This window comes from Corapipo altera, unplaced genomic scaffold (genome assembly GCF_003945725.1).
Source record: "Corapipo altera isolate COAL_440 unplaced genomic scaffold, ASM394572v1 68, whole genome shotgun sequence".
Taxonomy (NCBI): Eukaryota; Metazoa; Chordata; class Aves; order Passeriformes; family Pipridae; genus Corapipo; species Corapipo altera.
The window spans coordinates 6,414,976-6,432,687 of record NW_020884919.1 but is presented as its reverse complement, the minus strand read 5'-3'; the positions used below and the strand labels follow the sequence as shown (position 1 = coordinate 6,432,687).

Below are 17,712 nucleotides of genomic sequence, written 5' to 3'. Positions count from 1 at the left end.
AAAACAACAGAGTTAAGGACCTTGGTGAAGTTACTTTTATATAAATAATAAGCAAGTAATGAAGGACTTTGCTAAAATATTCCCAGCCACAATGAATTCAAGCTGAGATGGAGGACTTGTGAGGTAAAGAATGATGAATAAGCTCAGTGCTGTCCCGTTCTTTGTGTGTGAATACACAAAGTGACAGTCACAGAGCTCTTTTTCTAGGCCACGGACACTCTTGCATGTGTCAGCTGATGCAATTATCTGAAAGATGTGCCTTCCTCAGCTAAACAACAAACTGAAGGGAAGTCCTAGAACTAGAGGGGAAAATCAAAACTGCTCCAGCTTGTTTAAACTACAGACTTGTTACTGAGAGCTGCAAGATGCTTCTAAGTCAATTTTTGGCAACAGGGGACATCCTAATTGCTCTCCACTACCAGTCACTAATAGTACATTAAAACACCACATACCCTCCAGAAAGCCTTCCAAAGATATGACATAAAGCATGTCTGCTACAAGCAAACAGTAACAAAAGCCTCAAGAGTCAGAGGTGAGAAAAATAATTTGTATGAGGTTTTTATTTACATATTTAAGGTACTGGAATTTAAACCAGTGATTTTCTACAGATACTCTCACCCTCACTGGAAATATATTTTCACTGTCTCTTTGCTAACAGGCTTACAAAAGGCCAAATATCAGAAAATATTTCTTCCCTTCTTACAAAAAGTGTTACAACTCATCTTTCACTCCTCGGGCCTCCTTGAGAAGGCTGAAAAGCACTTCATGATCATCACTTGAGCACCCAAATCCTCAGACAGCAGGGAAGCATCAGGCCCACAGTTTAACTGCAAATAATAAGAGGTGAGCGAGGATGTCACTGGACAAGCTGGTCACTGCTGGTCTCAGCAAAGCAAAGAGCCATCAACAATCCTCAAGTTCACAAGGCTGGTGCTTCTTTTACTTTGAGTAAAGACAATAAAAGTCTTGAAAAATCTGATGACATTGAAGTAACAGTAGAAAATTCAAGCATTAAAAGTCTCAAAACTGAACGGTGGCACTGTAAGTAAACTCTAAATAACTTTAAAAAAAAAAAAGCCAAATTTGAGCATTTTAATTGATTACACTATTTCTTTGATGGTAATACTTTCAGGTGATAGAACTCACTGGCAGCTGCTCTAAAAGTTATAGACCATGGTGATTCATACGTTTGCCTTTCTTAACCATTAGGTAATTCTACCTACTGCATAAAACTCGTGAGTAGTGGTACATCTACACTTTAAAACAGTTGCTCAAATCATGACTAAATTTGTCCAAAGCAGAGGTTGAGAGCTGGTTTTAAATCAGAATTCACTCAGTTATGGGTGAGCCTCCATTCATCTCCATCATTTTAGCAGAGGCAACAAATTCAAGAAAGGATAACTGAAATGACACCAAGTGCTTGGAAGTACACTCTCTTACAAATGACTGTTTCAAAGTCCTTAAAAAGACTGTGGAACCAACACAGTGCTTTGGATGCAAGAGAACATGATGATAAGAAATGCACAGAGAATAAATGATGCTGAAACTGTCATAAGTGTAACTATAAATCCCCTCTGCTTTTCAAACACGTGAATGTTTAAAAGAATAAAAGTTTTACTCTCCTGTGAACTTTTTTCCCCAAACAATTCTCTTCTGTCTATTTTTCCCCGCTTCGTTTTCCATGTCAACACTTTGGCAAATGTCCAGAAAACACCACTAATGACATGAAGAGCAGTGTCTTCACCGAAAATGTAAGTTTCTAATCTGCTGAATAAAAGCCCTCCCACTAATAAGTGCAAATAACGTTTTAAACTTACTGAAGGAAATTCTTTGCGTTGCCAAAAAAAAAAATAGTTAAATAGAAAAGTGTTGTATGATGGATTCACAATCAGATTACTGATCCCATGGCTGAGAACTGGTGTGAGTGAAGTCCTTACAGAGCTTTGATCAGAACATGCAAGGAATTCAAGACATCCAAAATGGTATCAGCTTAAAAGCACAGGAAGACACTGACTTTTACATCACTGTTACACATTGTAACTGCAATATTGCTTTGCAAACTTGCATAACAGAACTTATCTGCACGTATGATAAAATCAGCTTTCTCTCTCTAAGCTGCAGTTGCAAATAAAATGTGTTTCTTCATCTGGACCATACTTTAAAACTGTAGCATTCCTTAGTAGTTATGTTTGCCATAATTTTAACTGCTAAATTAAACTATGTAAATCCCTGTATCCAATATGCTTGGGCACAAAAGCACTATGAAGGTTCTGCTGCATACGACCATCTTTGTACTCACAAACATTCATCGTCTCCTCTAACTTTCATTTGATAAATAAAAAATACGCTTTTTCTCCTTAAAACTACAGATTTAATCAGGAATGGAAATAAAAGCTGCTGTTTTGAGTTCTGTTTGAACTCAGCAAGATCTAGAGCTGCAAAAATCAGAAGTCCCTAACAAATTGCATCAAACATAAACTACAGAAACCCAGAAGGTGCTGCTTTGATCCCAACAGGTAATTCCAATAATGTTACTGAAATGGTAATTTCAGGTCAAGTTACAACAAGAAAGAAGAAGTTTTAAGGAAATGCCAGTAAATTTGTTTTCCACAGCAGCAGGACCAAGTCATCTGGGTGATTTTTGATAAAATTCCCCTGGGGAACAAAAAAAACCCCCAAACACACCAAAAAAAGTCAACAAGTAGCAGAAAAGCATGACAAAGTTACCACCATTCCCAAAGAAAACAATATTTATACCTGTAATTAATATTAGCAAGGACCAGAAACTCAATTAGTTTAATAATAAATAAATTAATAAATAAATGCATCATTAAGAAAGATGACATCTTTACATTGTTTAATATTTAAAGAAGCTGCTTGAGTAAGAGATTTATGAAGTCCAATGCTAAAAAATTTCTCTGTATAGTAAACTACTTTACATGTAATGGTCCAAAAAATCAAGACTATAATTACTAAAGTGCCCACTAGATGCCTTTTTATGTCCCTCTTAATTATGTGCATGTCTATTAGCCAAGACTTTCTCTTTCAACCACAGGATTGCATCCTTGCAGCCTGTATGGCAACATCTTTCACCAACAGCTTTGTGTTGCAAGCTGAACCCTGTGCTGAGGTGAAGAACAATAAACATTTTCTTGATCAAAAGTCTGAAGAATAGGAAAAAACTTGGTTATTTCTAGATTTTAAGTAGAAAATGTTTTAATTCATCTGTAGTGTCTATACCTATTCAGGCATTTTCTTGGTTTTACACCTTTAAGCACTCTGCATTAATTACTATATTAATACATTATTAAATCTAAAAGTATTAAATAATTGCATTAAAATATAATAATCAATGATACTTTATGTGACTGTCAATGAAAGCTGAAGGCAATGGAGTTTACTTTTAAAAATGAGTTGAGAGTATAAACATTCTGTACTCAGTGAGAGTAACTGTGATCCTGCCTGCACAAACAGAGCAAGTATCCATGAAGCCCCCTGAAAACAGACATTGTACTCCTGAAGGTCAGGTAAACACCTTATTCTCTTCTTTCTAAAAATATAATAATCTGTTTCTTATACCAACATTCTAACACTTGGTTGAACCCCACTATCTTCTGGGGAAAAAAAGAAGCCTGTCTGCTTTTAAAGATTTTAAGTAACAAAATCCACCATGCATTTTTAACAACTTTTACTGAAAAAACTCCACTTTATTTCCCTTCTGCATTTCCCCAACTTCATCCTCTGTTCACTGCAACCTGTCACACCTTTGTATCTGTGACTTAAGAACCCCCCATTGGCAGAAAATCTTCTTGCATAGGTACCATCAGACTGGGATTTAAATTTCTAATTTCCCTAGGATTGAACAGTTTTCTTTAGTCTCACAGAAAAGCAGATTTGCCTGAGTGTAGATCATTTTATCCTGCAACTTCACCATCAACCTTTTCCAATTTGAAATACATTCAGACATAAAGACAACAAAAGTGGACTAAATATTCCAGAAATGGTCTAATGACTGGCACATATTACATTAATGGCATTTTATTTCTCTTTTTCAAAACTCCAGAGATCTCCCAGCACAGCAAATAAGAACTGCATGGGCTGCTATCAGGTCAGTTATCCATCAGCATCTCACATTTCTCTCTGTACTTTGCTACATATAAATCCTGATCAGACACCAAATCTGATGTAATGATCACAAAGCTACAAATTCCCACTGAAGAGCATCAAAGTGATTATTCTAAATGAGCCCTGGTTACTCTACACTCCTGAGCATCTACTTTACCAGTCCAATTTCTGTGTCACCAGCAGACTTAACAACTGCAATTTGACATCTTCTTCCAAACCACTGACATAAAAATTGAACAGAAATGCATAAAGAAAACATTCTGCAGTATCCAGCAGTTTTCCTGGTTTTACTAAATTATCTAGCTAAAAACTCATGTTTATTTTTTTACACTGTGCATTATTTTCATAGAGGTTTACCCTTTTTTTCCCCCCTTCCATTTTTATTCTCTTTCCTGTATTTTTATTCTCTCCTATAAAGAGCCATCAAGTAACTTCCTCTGCAAGGACACATTTGGGCAGCTAAATGAGAATCTGTTAACCACCTCTGCCAACTGCTCTATCATCTCACGTGGCTCTGGCAGTGGGGTGGCAGGAAAGGCTCGATGCTGATATAGAAAAAGAGAAAGAAAACCAAAACCAACCACACCCCACACTTGCTGGAAAAAGCAGGTTGATAAATTACTAATTGCTCCACTTGGCACCTCTGCTGCCTGAAGGAGACAATGAACTCTTTCCCTTACACAGCATCCCGTGCAGGACCAGGCTGGATTGGCTTTTCTGACCAAAGACAGAAGAACAATTCCACAGCTGCCAATCCAGGGTCTCCAGTGGCTCTGTGCTGTTGGCCAAGAACATTTTGAAAGTTCAACTAGAAACTTTCCATAGTTAAACTCACAGAAATTTCTGTGAAATCTGAGCTAAATGAGTGTTAAGTACCTTTCACTAAAAAGAACTTACATTCTTATGATAATGGAGATAATTAGTATATGAATGTTGCTGACCACAGGAGGTTATGAAAGTTCTTGGTTTCCATGTGCCAATATCTAAAAGAGGAACTGGTTTGTTTATCATTTATGAAAATTTGTACAAGAAATGTTCATTATTTAATGAACTCTCATTAAAAACACAAGATCCAGAATTTCACAAATTATTTCAAAGGAAGTCGTGAACACAATCAAAATATGAGAAAGTAGCACGTGAAAAATATAAATTATGTACTACCAGTGAAAAAGTTGAAAAATCTATTGAAATTCAAGGTATTTAAGTGATGTTTTCATCAATAAATGTGTATTTGCTCACTTAATGTGCAGGAAATGAGATGATGAAAAGAGACACTGAGAAAGGCAGGGAAACAGGACTGCTATTTTTAGACATCTGTTAAAAATAATGGCAGCATTCCAGAGCAGGTGAAATCCGGCTGGGAAGTGACTGAGGACAGGCACGTACTGGGCTCTGCCTCAGGTGCTGGGACACAGTGACCCCACGTGCCCTCAGGAGCCAGGGAACAGCAGCAGCCTCTGAAGGACAAGAAGCAGCTGCAGTGGGAACATCAGACAGAATTGTGGGAGATCTGGAAAAAGTGAGAGCATGGCAGGATATGAATAAAATAGGTCTGTGGGTGGGAAGGATTCATGAGAAGATGGCTGCACTGATGGTGTTAACAAAACCAAACCCCCAAAGAGAACCCAGAGGGTTGTGACAGGGAAAGTTACACCATTCAAAGAACGTGATGATGAGCATACAAGCATTTCAGAACCACAAATAACGAGTAAAACATGAATGCTGTAAATTAAGAGAGGCTGAAGTACCAGGATTTAACCAGCAAATGCTGTCACAAAAGGGAGCAGAATGAAAAGTCAAAACACAGCTTACAAACATCACGAGTCTGGCTACCCAAAGGAATTCAGGTCTGTCCTGTCCAGAAAAGTGGAGATTACAGGAGTTGGGAAGAACCAAGGATGAGGTTCTGTCTGATTCAACAGCTCTCTGCTGCCATGAGAGAAAGGAGCTTTGCCCATGACTCTTTCAGATACCCTAATCCACCATTTATCATTCCTTGTTAGCTCTGGATCTCCATAACCTAGTGTAAATCACTAACCTGGCAGAAAACTAACCAAGCAAAAAAAGAGCAGTGAATCACAAAAAACATCATGGAAGGTTTATAAGTGTCAGTCAGCACATGGAAGAAAAGAGTAAGGACCAACTTCCTTCTCATGAGCTCCTAACCACTGAGCTCTGCCACTCATGAAATGTAAGAAATTCTGCTGTGGAGCAAAGAATCACGAAGAAAACTGAAAAACAGATACTGGAGAGAACTGGAGAACAGGAGAGTGAGATCACAGCTCTAAGGGTGGTTCCGCTGCTCTGCAGCACAAGTTCGCCGAGAGAGCACAGGCAGACTATTGGTAGGTTGGAGGGAGATGAATTAGGGAACAAGTAAATTATACACTTAATTCTTTTCAAGGATTCTAAGTGGTGGAGAGAATAAACCATTTCATGAAGAAACTGAACACTTCACTTTGGCTCACAAACACCTGTAAACAGCATGTTTCACACTGGCACTGCCAGCACTAAGCACAGCCAAACAACAAACACTGCTGGGTCTGTTTTCCCGTTGCCTTGAACCCCCTCAGCAGAAGCATTATCCCAACCTTCTTAGCTCAGCTTCTGGAAGTCTGTACTATAACAAATCCTTCCTCTCCTGACATATTGAAGGTTGAAGGCTGTAGCCCTTTTGCAGTTAATTACTGGGGGCTCCCTTCCCAGGCATGAGAGCAGTGCCAAGAGCTACGTAGAAGCAACTCCAGTGCCACATGTTAAACATTATTGCACCAAACTGAGCCACATTTCTATTTGTGAACAAGTAGATATACATGATTAAAAGTTCTGCTATAAAACACATCTATCATGCAGGCATGTTTATTACTGGGCAACCTGAAAGCACAACCTTAGGCAAACAGAAAAATCATCTTTTATCTTCAGGAACAAAATGAACCAAATAACTGAATTCAAGTTGCTGCAGCAAACACTTTTAATTGGCAAGTCTATTAGTGCTCCTCCCCCAACTTTTGAAAAATTAACTTAAATCCCCCATTAAATGTAGCACTAAACCTGCATTATATGGGAAAACTGTGGAATGCAGGTTTAGTGCTACAATTAAACATTCTAGTGCCAAAAATAAGGTGTAAATAAGATTAATGCAGTGCACAGAAGCCACTTCTAATTTCTTCAACTCAGTAAGCCACTTGCAACATGGGACTCCTTCAGACCAGTTCTAACTATAAAATGTATTGCTACACTGCACACATCTTGTAGAAGAAAAACCCTGAACATGTGCAGACACACAGCAGCACCACACACAAAATGAAGTGTCCCACTAAGCTCAGCTTGCCAGACTTTTTGTTAGCCAGCTTGGAAATAAATGTAGGTTGTCTGTGGCGAGAGAATGCTGCTTCAGCAGTTCAGAATGAATTTCAAGCCTGTTCTCTATTTTACCTTTTGTCAGTGTAATGTATTCAAGGCAATAGAGAGCTGACAATTTAAATAACTACATTTTAAAACAAACGAAGCATTGATGTTAATGTGTGAAAATGGTCCCGACCCCTGGGAGTCCTGGTTCCCACCATTGTTTACTCTGACAACAGGATATAATTGCTTACTTACTTGGCAGCAAACTTTACCATCTGCTTGCTCGCATGCTGTCCCACAGCCACGAGAGCCTGGATGTTGAACTGCTGCTGACGCAGGACTAAGAAGCACTGCTTCCCTGAACACAAAGGGAAACAACACAGGTGTATTAAGGACAAGTTACTCCAGCTCTCTGTGAATGAGAAAAAATGCTTTGCTACTTAAATATTAGGCTGAGCTTTAAAGAGTGTGTGTGTCTGTGTTTAGCTCATCGTCACCAGCCCCACCCACCCCCCCCAAAAAGCTCCATCAAACTACTCAGCTCTGCATGTACACACCCCCTCAGATAAATAATTCTGCCTTACATCTATAAACACGTGAATGGACATTTTCTGAAAATAACAATAAGTCTTCCAAGATAAATAATATTTAGACAAAAGGAAAACAACAAATCGTAACTTTCAAAGAAACTATTTTTCTTCAACTGCAAGAGATAAATCACACTTTTCCTTGTTTCTTTGCTCACAGCTACTTCAAGTCTTATTTATTTGTAAAGAAGTTTTTTCCTCATCTTCTCAAATCAAAGCTGCAGAGTTGACTTTACAAAGCTGCTCTGAGAGAAACAGGCTTGATTTTGCACTGCAGGGACTAAACCAACAATAATACACCACACATTCAGAATGAAGGGGTACAAAAGGAGTATTGATTCTAGTGAATGACAAGAACCTAAAAGACCCAATTAAAAATTCCTGTAAGAGCAATTTAATCATGAACATCTTAGGGAAAAAGAAGTTAATAGAAATTAATAACAATTTACAAAGAACATAATGCATTTTGTTGACTTTTAAAATGGGTATTTCCAAGTCATCAAAGCTCTTTCTAATCTGTTTAGCTGACAGTTACAATCATTTCATATTTCTTCTCACATCTCTAATAGTCATTTATTCCTTAACTTAGATTAAAGGAAATATGGTGATTTTAAATACTTCTTCCTAGAGAGAGCCATTAACAACAAACATTTCATTGTTGTGCCAGTATCTGATAAATGCACCAATATCCCTTTAACTTTATCCCTCTGACTCAGAACATTGTAACGTTTCCATTGAAATGGTGAGAATAGGAAGAAGTCAAAAGCTTTGTTATACACAGCTACTTCCCAGTTATTGTTGACTTAGGCTCTAAAACAATAAATCAACATCCACATAACTGGAAAACTGACACTAAAAAGCCTGTTGCCGTTTTCATTTGTAATTATGCAACTGCCATTCCTGACACAGCTACAGAGAGTTTAAACAGTATCAGAAGAGAAACACAGAACACTTGATACATGCTCTCACGGAAATAAAAGTAAATATACAAAACTAGTACAAAATATTATTAAATATTAACATTATAATTATTGGAAATAATTAATCTTGTCATATGACAAACAAAAATGCAACTAAATTAGTTACTAATTTTCAGAAAACAGGGCACAACTAGTTCTGTACTCCAGAGGTGTTCAAACAAAAAATCCACAGCTGAAGACAGCTACAATGTCACTCAAGTAGCAAATATTTAAGGATAAAATAGTGAAATAATGGAGGAACCTGAAACCACAGGATCATAGAATAGTTTGGGTGGAAGGGACCTTTAAAGGCCATCCAGTCCAACCCCCCTGCAACGAGCAGGAACATCTTCAACTAGACCAGCTTGCTCAGAGCCTCATCCAAAACTCTCTGGCAGTTGTACTTAATCCCCAGCACTGGAAGCCTGATCAGTATCTGCATTATAAAAGGACTCAAATCTGTTTGTCGTGAGCAACAGTAGCAGTTTTCATTAGCAAAGAGGATGTTTTGCAGAACTCAACCATTTCTAATCATACAGCAGATAAGTGATCAAACAGACCTCACTGACAGCACCAGTTAAAACATCCCAGTTACAAAGATTGCAGGAGGAAATAGAACTTTTCCCAAAAGAGCTGAAGGCGTTCAAAACCAAGTACCAAAAAAACAAGCCATAATCAAATCCAGCTCATGCTTAGATACCTTTCCAGATCAAGAGCTGGGACAAAGGAAGCATCCCAGTGATAAAAAAATGGGATTATGGGATGTTCTCTCTGTGTTCTAAAATACTTACACGGTCTTTAAGTGGAAAGTATAAGACCAGCATTACTCACATTCAACAGTAAACTACTCTGAGTTTCCATATAACAAACCAAAACCATGTCCCACAAGAACCCCTAAAAAAAAAGAAAAGTTTCAAAAGAAATTTGGTTAAAAAGCTCTGACACAGTATAATGCAAGGAATGTTTAGTCACTGAACAAATAAGAGAAGACACCACGTGGAGAATTCCATCAAAAGTAAGCACATAAAACCAACCAGAAATCCATTGTTTTTCTTGGATAAAAGCACCAAATCACCAGAGACCTTATGAAAGAAAACGACGTAAGGAAGGAATGTGTATAAAGAGTAAAAACTGTTTGGTCATATAAATTAATATATTGCTGGTTTTACACATTTGCCAGCAAAGAGAAAACTTTATACACTTGATTATAAAATTTGGTCCAGTATTTAAATTGGTCTTGGTGGGATTCTTATTTTCAGATGTTTAATAAACCTTTGCATTCATAAACCAAAACCGAGTCCGGGTCTAACATCCTGCACAATTCCAGCTGCCTGGCCAAGCCCAGACCAATTTCCCAAAGGCTTTTCCATGATAAACGTAACCAGTAGCTTCGGGTGGCTTTAAAATAAGGCCAGAAATAACATTTGTTTAATCTACGATAAGAACCACAGGGCCCCAAGCACTTCAATTTTAGTACAAGCCACAGAAATTCCCAACACCCCATTCTTTACACATCCTTCAGTTCGTTTCCATCAGACTTCAGGAGTGACTTGCTATATGAGACAGCTGGAATCTGCAGTTGTTCCCATTCATTTTTTTGGTTTATTGGTCAGAACTAGACAGGGTTAAATAAAGGGTATGTATATTGGTTGTTTAGGAGTCGAATTCAAGTTTCTGAGAAAAACTAAAGCTATTTTTGTGTAACATTTTCCTGTTTCCTGCAAGGCTTTCTTTTCCATAATGGTAGGAATAGTGCCGTGATGTGTGTGGGAAAGGCTAATATTACTTTTTACCCTTAAACATTTGCTTTTCTTGTAAGATTCTTTCCCCCAAAGCTTAAGTAAACAAGCATATGGCATTCCCTAGCAGCACTCCCTGAATGTCAGAATTGTTCTCTGCTGTCAGACCGAGAGGGAACAAGAGACACAATCAATAAATTCAGAACATTCATGCCCACGATCGGTTCCTTTTTCTTTCATTCTTCAGGTTGTGTTAAAGAGTTTTGAAAATAAGTAGTGTTATTTCATCAAAACCTTTCCTGAGGTCAAAGGTGAAGGATGACAACCAGGTTCTTGGAAGTCAGTCCTGCCATGTTACAGAGATGTCACTGGGATTGAAGTAAATGCATCCACCATGCAGGATACCACAAATCAATGTAATACAGTAATGCAGTTCCCTGTTTTAACTGACTGCAGCACAGACACTCATGAAGTGGGACATTTTTTAAGAAAATGAAGCCTCTAAAAGAGAAATGAATCTGTGACCATATTCTGTACTGGATCCTTGCCCCTAATTTGCATCATTCCCAATTTTAAGATTACTGTTGTTTCGCTCAGGAAGGTAATTTCTTTATGCTCTTTTCTTTCAATTCTTGGAAAGACTACAGAGCTGCCAAACATAACTGAAACCAGTACAACAGTTGTCAGCATCTGGTGTCAACTGCAAAGGCCAAAGCCTATTTAGGTTTGCATATGGCAACCTGGTCTCCAGAGAGAACTTCTGATTCCAGGGAAGAAATATGACTGTCAGACAGCCAAGTATGACAGCCCACACTAGGAAACCTAGGAAAGGATTTTCCCTTTGTCTTGGTAAAGAAAGATGATGCCTCTTCCTTGAAGTTCAAATTGATATAATCAGATACCAGTAACTGAAAGTAAAACTGAAATTTTAACACAGATTTTTGTTTCCTGTCAAAGAAAAGGTATGGTGGAGATATTGATATGCAGCAGAATAAATATGACCTGTCTGACAACTGGTACATTTACAATAAAAGTACATTTTACTGTAGAAGCTTAAAACTGGTTTATCTCACAACTGTTAGCATCAAAGGAGAACGGTTGTAATATTTTTGAATTCCTATTATTTACAATTGTCCACATATTATTTAGCAATATGATAAAACCAAAACTCACATTGACTACAATGTAATAGTAATAACCTGATTTCCTCACTGCTGAAAATTTCCTTTTACCTCTTGGGAAAAGAGAAGTGGAAAAAGAGAAAATACCAGTCGATGTGAACACTGAGAAAACACTGAGTAACCAGGTGGTAAAATTTTCTTGAATGCAAGACCATAGGCCATGAAACCCAAATAAACATTCAGGTTACACTAACAATATAAGGAAATAAAACTAAAAACCCTGGAGGCATCTCACCTTTAGCTCTGCTTGTGTGAATTCTGCCACGAACCCAAACCTCCTGATCAGCCTTCTCCAATGTCAAGTCTTTAATGCGAACCAAAACTCTATCTGAGTCACAGAAAGAAACAAAGACGTTAAAAGTTCTGGTGTTTTTGAAGCAAAACATTTTTCACTTTAAACTTCAAATACACTGCCAAAATTTAAAATAAATCCAAACCATTACTTTTTGTATCTACAGCATAATCGACGTACTGAAGACTCACAAGACCCCATTTCCTTTCCCAGTGACTTGAACAGGATCAAGGAGCTTTAACTTGGTTCAATTTAATTTGACTTATACAGCAGGGTCAGGCTGCACTTCAACAACCCCAACACTCACTGCAGTTCACGGCTGGCAGAGCCCAGCATGACTACACTGCTTTTGATAGGACTTCACTGCACCACCTGCACTTATTACTCTGAATTTCTGCTACCTAAGGGATGCCTGCCCTGCTCCACTTGCAACGTGAGGGTTGGCAGGTTGAACCAGCAAAGCAAAGGCTCGGAGGTGGCAGGGCTGTTCTCTGTACCTACCCTACGTGAGTAGGGTGAATATCACCACAAAATAATTATTAACTTTAAATTAATTTGAATTAACGAACAGCAATTTATTTAAAATAAATATGAGAAAGAAACCACAAATAAATGTGCATTATAAATTAAAACAAAAATTTATTTCGATAAAAACAACAGCGTTTTGGAGCAACAAGAGTATTACTGTGTAAAATGGATACCAATTTTAAGAGACAATCTGTTTGACCACCTCATCAAGCACTGCTATCACTGTCACTGTCAGAGCCAAAGTTGATCAGAAAGAACCCTTCAAATTCAATGTACACATGAAAGCTAAATAACAGAAATGCACGGTTTAGGAAGGTCAGATTTTGGGTAAAAAATGAAAAAATAAAAATTATCAAGGAAAATATTTTTAAATAAATCAGGACTTTAAAAATTGTACACAACCATTATGAACTGCCAATATGCTGGCTGCATGCCACTGTTTCTTGAAATGTACTTGTCTAATTGTATTTTTCTGGCCAAATGCATTTTTGCATGGTCTCAAACACTTTTTATAGTATCCAGAAATCAAATAGAGGATACAGATAGCACTGCATAGAACATCAATGATTCTAACAGCTACACTTGCTCACCTGCAGTTAAAAACACTGCTTATGAGCCAAAAAAATTCTTCAGTGGAGATACTGATCCTTATGGGTCTCTTCCAACCTGAGATATTCCCTGATTCTATGACAAACCTTTCCTCACAGACTTCTCCTGATTTCAAAATAACACTAAATTTACTCAGACACTTTCACTGGAGACTTTTCCCGCCAGAACTTTTCCAAAGTTTGCCTACCCCAGGCTACCATCTGTTCTTCTGGACTCCCTCCTGTCTCTGAATGCCAGTCACAGCTTGCCCTGCAAGCCCATTATTCTGCACTCGGGATTTTAGGGGGCTGAAGATGTTTATTAGCTCATGCTCAGGGCAATGCAGCTCTTTCTTCACAGAAACACATTAAAACCACGGACAGAATGGAAACAAAGATAGAAATGTGATGGGAAATCGACTCAAATAAATGAATAAAGTGTGTGTGTGTGTGTGTGTGTGTGCACTGGAGCAGGAGAAAGGGGAATAAAGATGCTATCACTTTCCAGCACCTTCTGACACTCAAACTCTACCAGTGTAGTACTACAGGAAACAGGCAACCATCACAACCCATAACCTTCAGTGTTTCTAAGAGTTCAATATTCAGTAAAAATTACCTCAGTCAACTTAAAACTGTGTTGCTGCAAACTTAAAATACTTTCTAGGTATGACACTTTATATGGATCCTTAGTGTTTCAGGATCCATCTGCACTAGATAAATATTTTCAAAAGTCATTTGGATACATAATGGTCCACGTTCCACCAAGAGTAAACAAGACATGGTCAACACAAAAATTCTTATATGCTATGAATTATTAAAAACTATTTCATTTTTCATAAAAAGGGTACTTTCACATATCATTTGACCTGGAATTCCTTCCAGCTCACTTTCAGCTCTTTCATGATAAAAATGAAGTTTCTTGCTCTCACTTTTAAGGTCCTCCCACCATATTCTTCAGACTATGACCTACTTGTTCTTTCACAAATGCAAGCTACACTTACATTTTCTGTCTTCTTGCCACATAAACACTTCTAGACAATTCAGTGCAAAAATAAAAGACGTTTTAAACTGTGCTACAGTTGCAGCAGATGATGGAACAAAGATTTTAAACAAAGTTAAACACAACACTCCATAAGTTTGAAATTGCACTTCCAGCCTCAATTCAGTATTCAGGCTGTCTCACCTTCATTGCCATTTTGAGTCATGTTTTATGGGGAAGCTGTAGTTTTTGTTTCCTTAACATATAGCACAATCTCTTCTTTTCAACATATTAAATATCCTTATCTTTCTCTGAGAGCTCTGACCTCTTCTAAACATGGGAGGAGAGGATAAAAGCCTAAAAAGCTCTGTGGGATATACAAGACAAAATCACTTTTCCACCTCCAGACCCCATTCCCTGCCTGTCAACTAAGTTAATTTCTCTTGCATCATGGAATTTTGAACAGACTGATCAGTACTTCTGCTGTCCCTGTGGAGTGCCAGCATCTTTGCAATATTCCATAAAGTTGAAAAAGAGAAGGTAAGTTTGATTAAAAAAAAAACCTGGAAGTCAAAAGCAGTAGAAGTCGAAAGCAACTTCCAGGGAGGGGAGATGAGATAATGGGGCTGAAAGCAGAAAAAAAGGGAAGGCAAAAAATGCAGTTTTACTAGAAATCACAGCCTCAAGTCAGGACTTAAAAGACCTGACATAACAGAAATGAGAACATCAGAGAGCCAGGGCAGCCAATGTTAGCAGGAGAAGGACTGAAGTGGGCCAAGAAAGGACAGGTGTGTGGGAGCTCAGCAGAGCAGGGTGGAGCAACAACACTGTGAAGCTCTGAAAAGTTTTAATTTGCCTGCAGAGGAACAAGAACCCTTTGGCAAGAGCTCTCCTGGCAGGAACTACTGAATCTGTAAATAAGAGTGCAATAGTCTCAATGAAGGGACTATGACGATTTCCAACTTTTTTTTTATCATAGGCATTTTGTTCTTTATGGTTACCTAATTTTGGTGTTCAGGGCAACCACCTCCTAAATAACAGAACAGCAGGAGTGTTGTAGGTTGTATATTAAGCCCAATGGAAAACCCACTCAATGTTGTCCATACACTGAGACTTTTTTAAAAGAGTATCAAGGGTCACAGGGGACAATATAACATAACTAAATACAGCACTCAGCCTTTTACAACCAAAACAACCACTCAGAGGAGAAAAAAAAAAATCACCTAATCACAGATGATGTTGCTTCTTTACATTTCACCATGAAGAAGTTACAAAAAGTCAGTCTATCCCTTCTCATGTTCCTGCTTCATGCTCTGAATAATACAAAGATTAGTATTTCCTGGGATGTTGTCCCGGGAGATTGTTCTCTAGCTGATAAGTTTCTCTGAATCTCAATTCCCCATCAGTAGAAAATGAGGATTTCCTGAATTCAGGGTGGTGTGAATGATATAAACCCCATAAATATTAATGGCATTGGTGCTCCTATGCAGGAGCAATGCAGGCTGCATAAGCAGACTGAGATCCTACTCAGGGAGCACTGCTGCAACAACCATAGCAGCACTTACTCCAAACACAGAGAAACCCTGACATCTCAGGACTCAGTACATTATAAATCATAACCATTTAATAATAACAAAAGAAGTCAACCCTGCAGTGTTGCACAGAGACAAAACTGTTGAGCTGTGTATGGTGTGGCCCAGGCAAGGGCAAAGACTGAGACTCCCCAATTTCTCTGGACCCAGCTCCCATATCCAATCACACTCCTGGGTTTATTTTTTCTTCCCTCTCATTTCAGTTCCCTGTGTTCTAACTTCTGTCCGTGACCTCCTGTCCAATTACCACACACTTTCAAACCCTGGTTTTACCTTTCCTACACCCTTCCATTAAGCAGATATAAACTGTAATAAAACCTCCCCACAGCTCCCTCTTCTCCAGGCTGAACAAGCCCAGCTCCCTCAGCCTCTTCTCTGAGATCCTGTGTTCCAGCCCCCTGGACAATCTGGTGGCTCTCCACTGGACTGGCTCCCAAATGTTAATGTTTTCCTTGCACTGGAGAGCCCAAAACTGGACACAGCACTCCAAATTCAAGCGTCTCACAAGTGTCAAACGTATTCAAAGAAAGTGAAAGAACGCCAGCGGGATCTGAATGAAAAAGTTTGGTAAATGATTTCTCAAAGAAGTACTGAAGGTATCAAGTACATAAATTATTTTTTCCTTCTTTCCCCATCCTCCCTCTCTTTTGCAAGTACTTGTTTCGGTTTTCAACTGACCTGGTTTCTCTTGGGATTGTATCATTGGTGATACTCCATATCTTTCCTTAGCATAATCCTGAAATGGAGGTAAGAAACACACGTCAAAGAAGCATACACAGAAAGATGAACAAAATCACTGCAGAGTTAACTGAGGGGATACAAAATAATTAGCTGTAATATTAAAGAAATTGTGGTTTAGACTCGTATGAGACACACAAGGGAGAGAAGACAATTGTGCCAGGTAAGAAAATAATAACTCTCACAAGTTCAAACATGCACGAGGATCATCACCTCTTACACAGAAACCTGTGTGACTTTCTCTACAAAGAACCTACTCCTGAAAATATTGAGTCCTACAGAACTAGATACATTAAATATCTCTTTCCCACCTTCAGGCACCCAGAGAAATCCAGATCACATGCCATGGTCACAGCCCAGTGAGGTCTGACTGTTAACAAAACAGGTGGGACACGGGGCAACATGGCCTTTTCTCCAAAAATATCACAATTCTGGTTTCACAACCAAACATTTCATTTAGAATAAACCCCCTTGAATTATTTATTTCATTCTATTCAATATACGAACCAAAGTTCGTTCTAAATGCTTTATTTGGACAGACTTTGCTCCTCTGCTTTTGATAAATTGTGGCACATTCACGATTTTATGGAAGGCGCCAGCATTCACAATTCCTTACTGCTGATGCATTTTTGGCCTTCCAACAACAAGCAAAAGAGATTTCATCACAAAACGAACTGATGTTCATTATTAGTACTTTTTTTTTCCTTGAACAAACACTGGCCTACAATCTTTCATTACTGCTCTGTGATCCTCACGCACGGGACAGAAGCACCTGCAGGAGCCCCTGCTGTGGAGAGGCAGCCCAGGTGCTTCTGGAGGGGCTGAGCTCTTCAGGGAATCACAGACCGGGCCCGGTGAAGGTGTGGGGGGGGGGATAGGCCGGGTAAAGCCAAAGGCAGCCGTGCCCCCGGGCCCGGCCAAACCCCACCCTGGGGAGCCTCCACATCGCGCCCGCCCCGTTCCCTGCGGAGACCCACATCAGCCGCCGACGAGTCGTCGTTCTCCGGGCGGCGGTCGTGGCCCTGCCCGCGGCTGGCGGCGCTCGGCATCTCTGCGG

At 38.9% G+C, this 17,712-nt stretch overlaps 1 protein-coding gene across 1 annotated transcript in view; it reads right to left on the bottom strand.

The window, feature by feature from the left end:
* The window catches only part of DARS (aspartyl-tRNA synthetase), a 36,358-nt gene extending 18,652 nt beyond the window's left edge, over window positions 1-17,706 (bottom strand). The window contains exons 1-4 of the mRNA XM_027656296.1: window positions 17,633-17,706; window positions 16,596-16,653; window positions 12,175-12,267; window positions 7,729-7,831 (exon numbers count right to left, since the gene is read on the bottom strand). Coding sequence (XP_027512097.1) covers window positions 7,729-7,831; window positions 12,175-12,267; window positions 16,596-16,653; window positions 17,633-17,704 — 326 coding nt within the window. The 5' untranslated portion in view covers window positions 17,705-17,706. The remainder of the gene's footprint in view (window positions 1-7,728; window positions 7,832-12,174; window positions 12,268-16,595; window positions 16,654-17,632) is intronic.
* Between the last annotated feature and the right edge of the window lie 6 nt (window positions 17,707-17,712).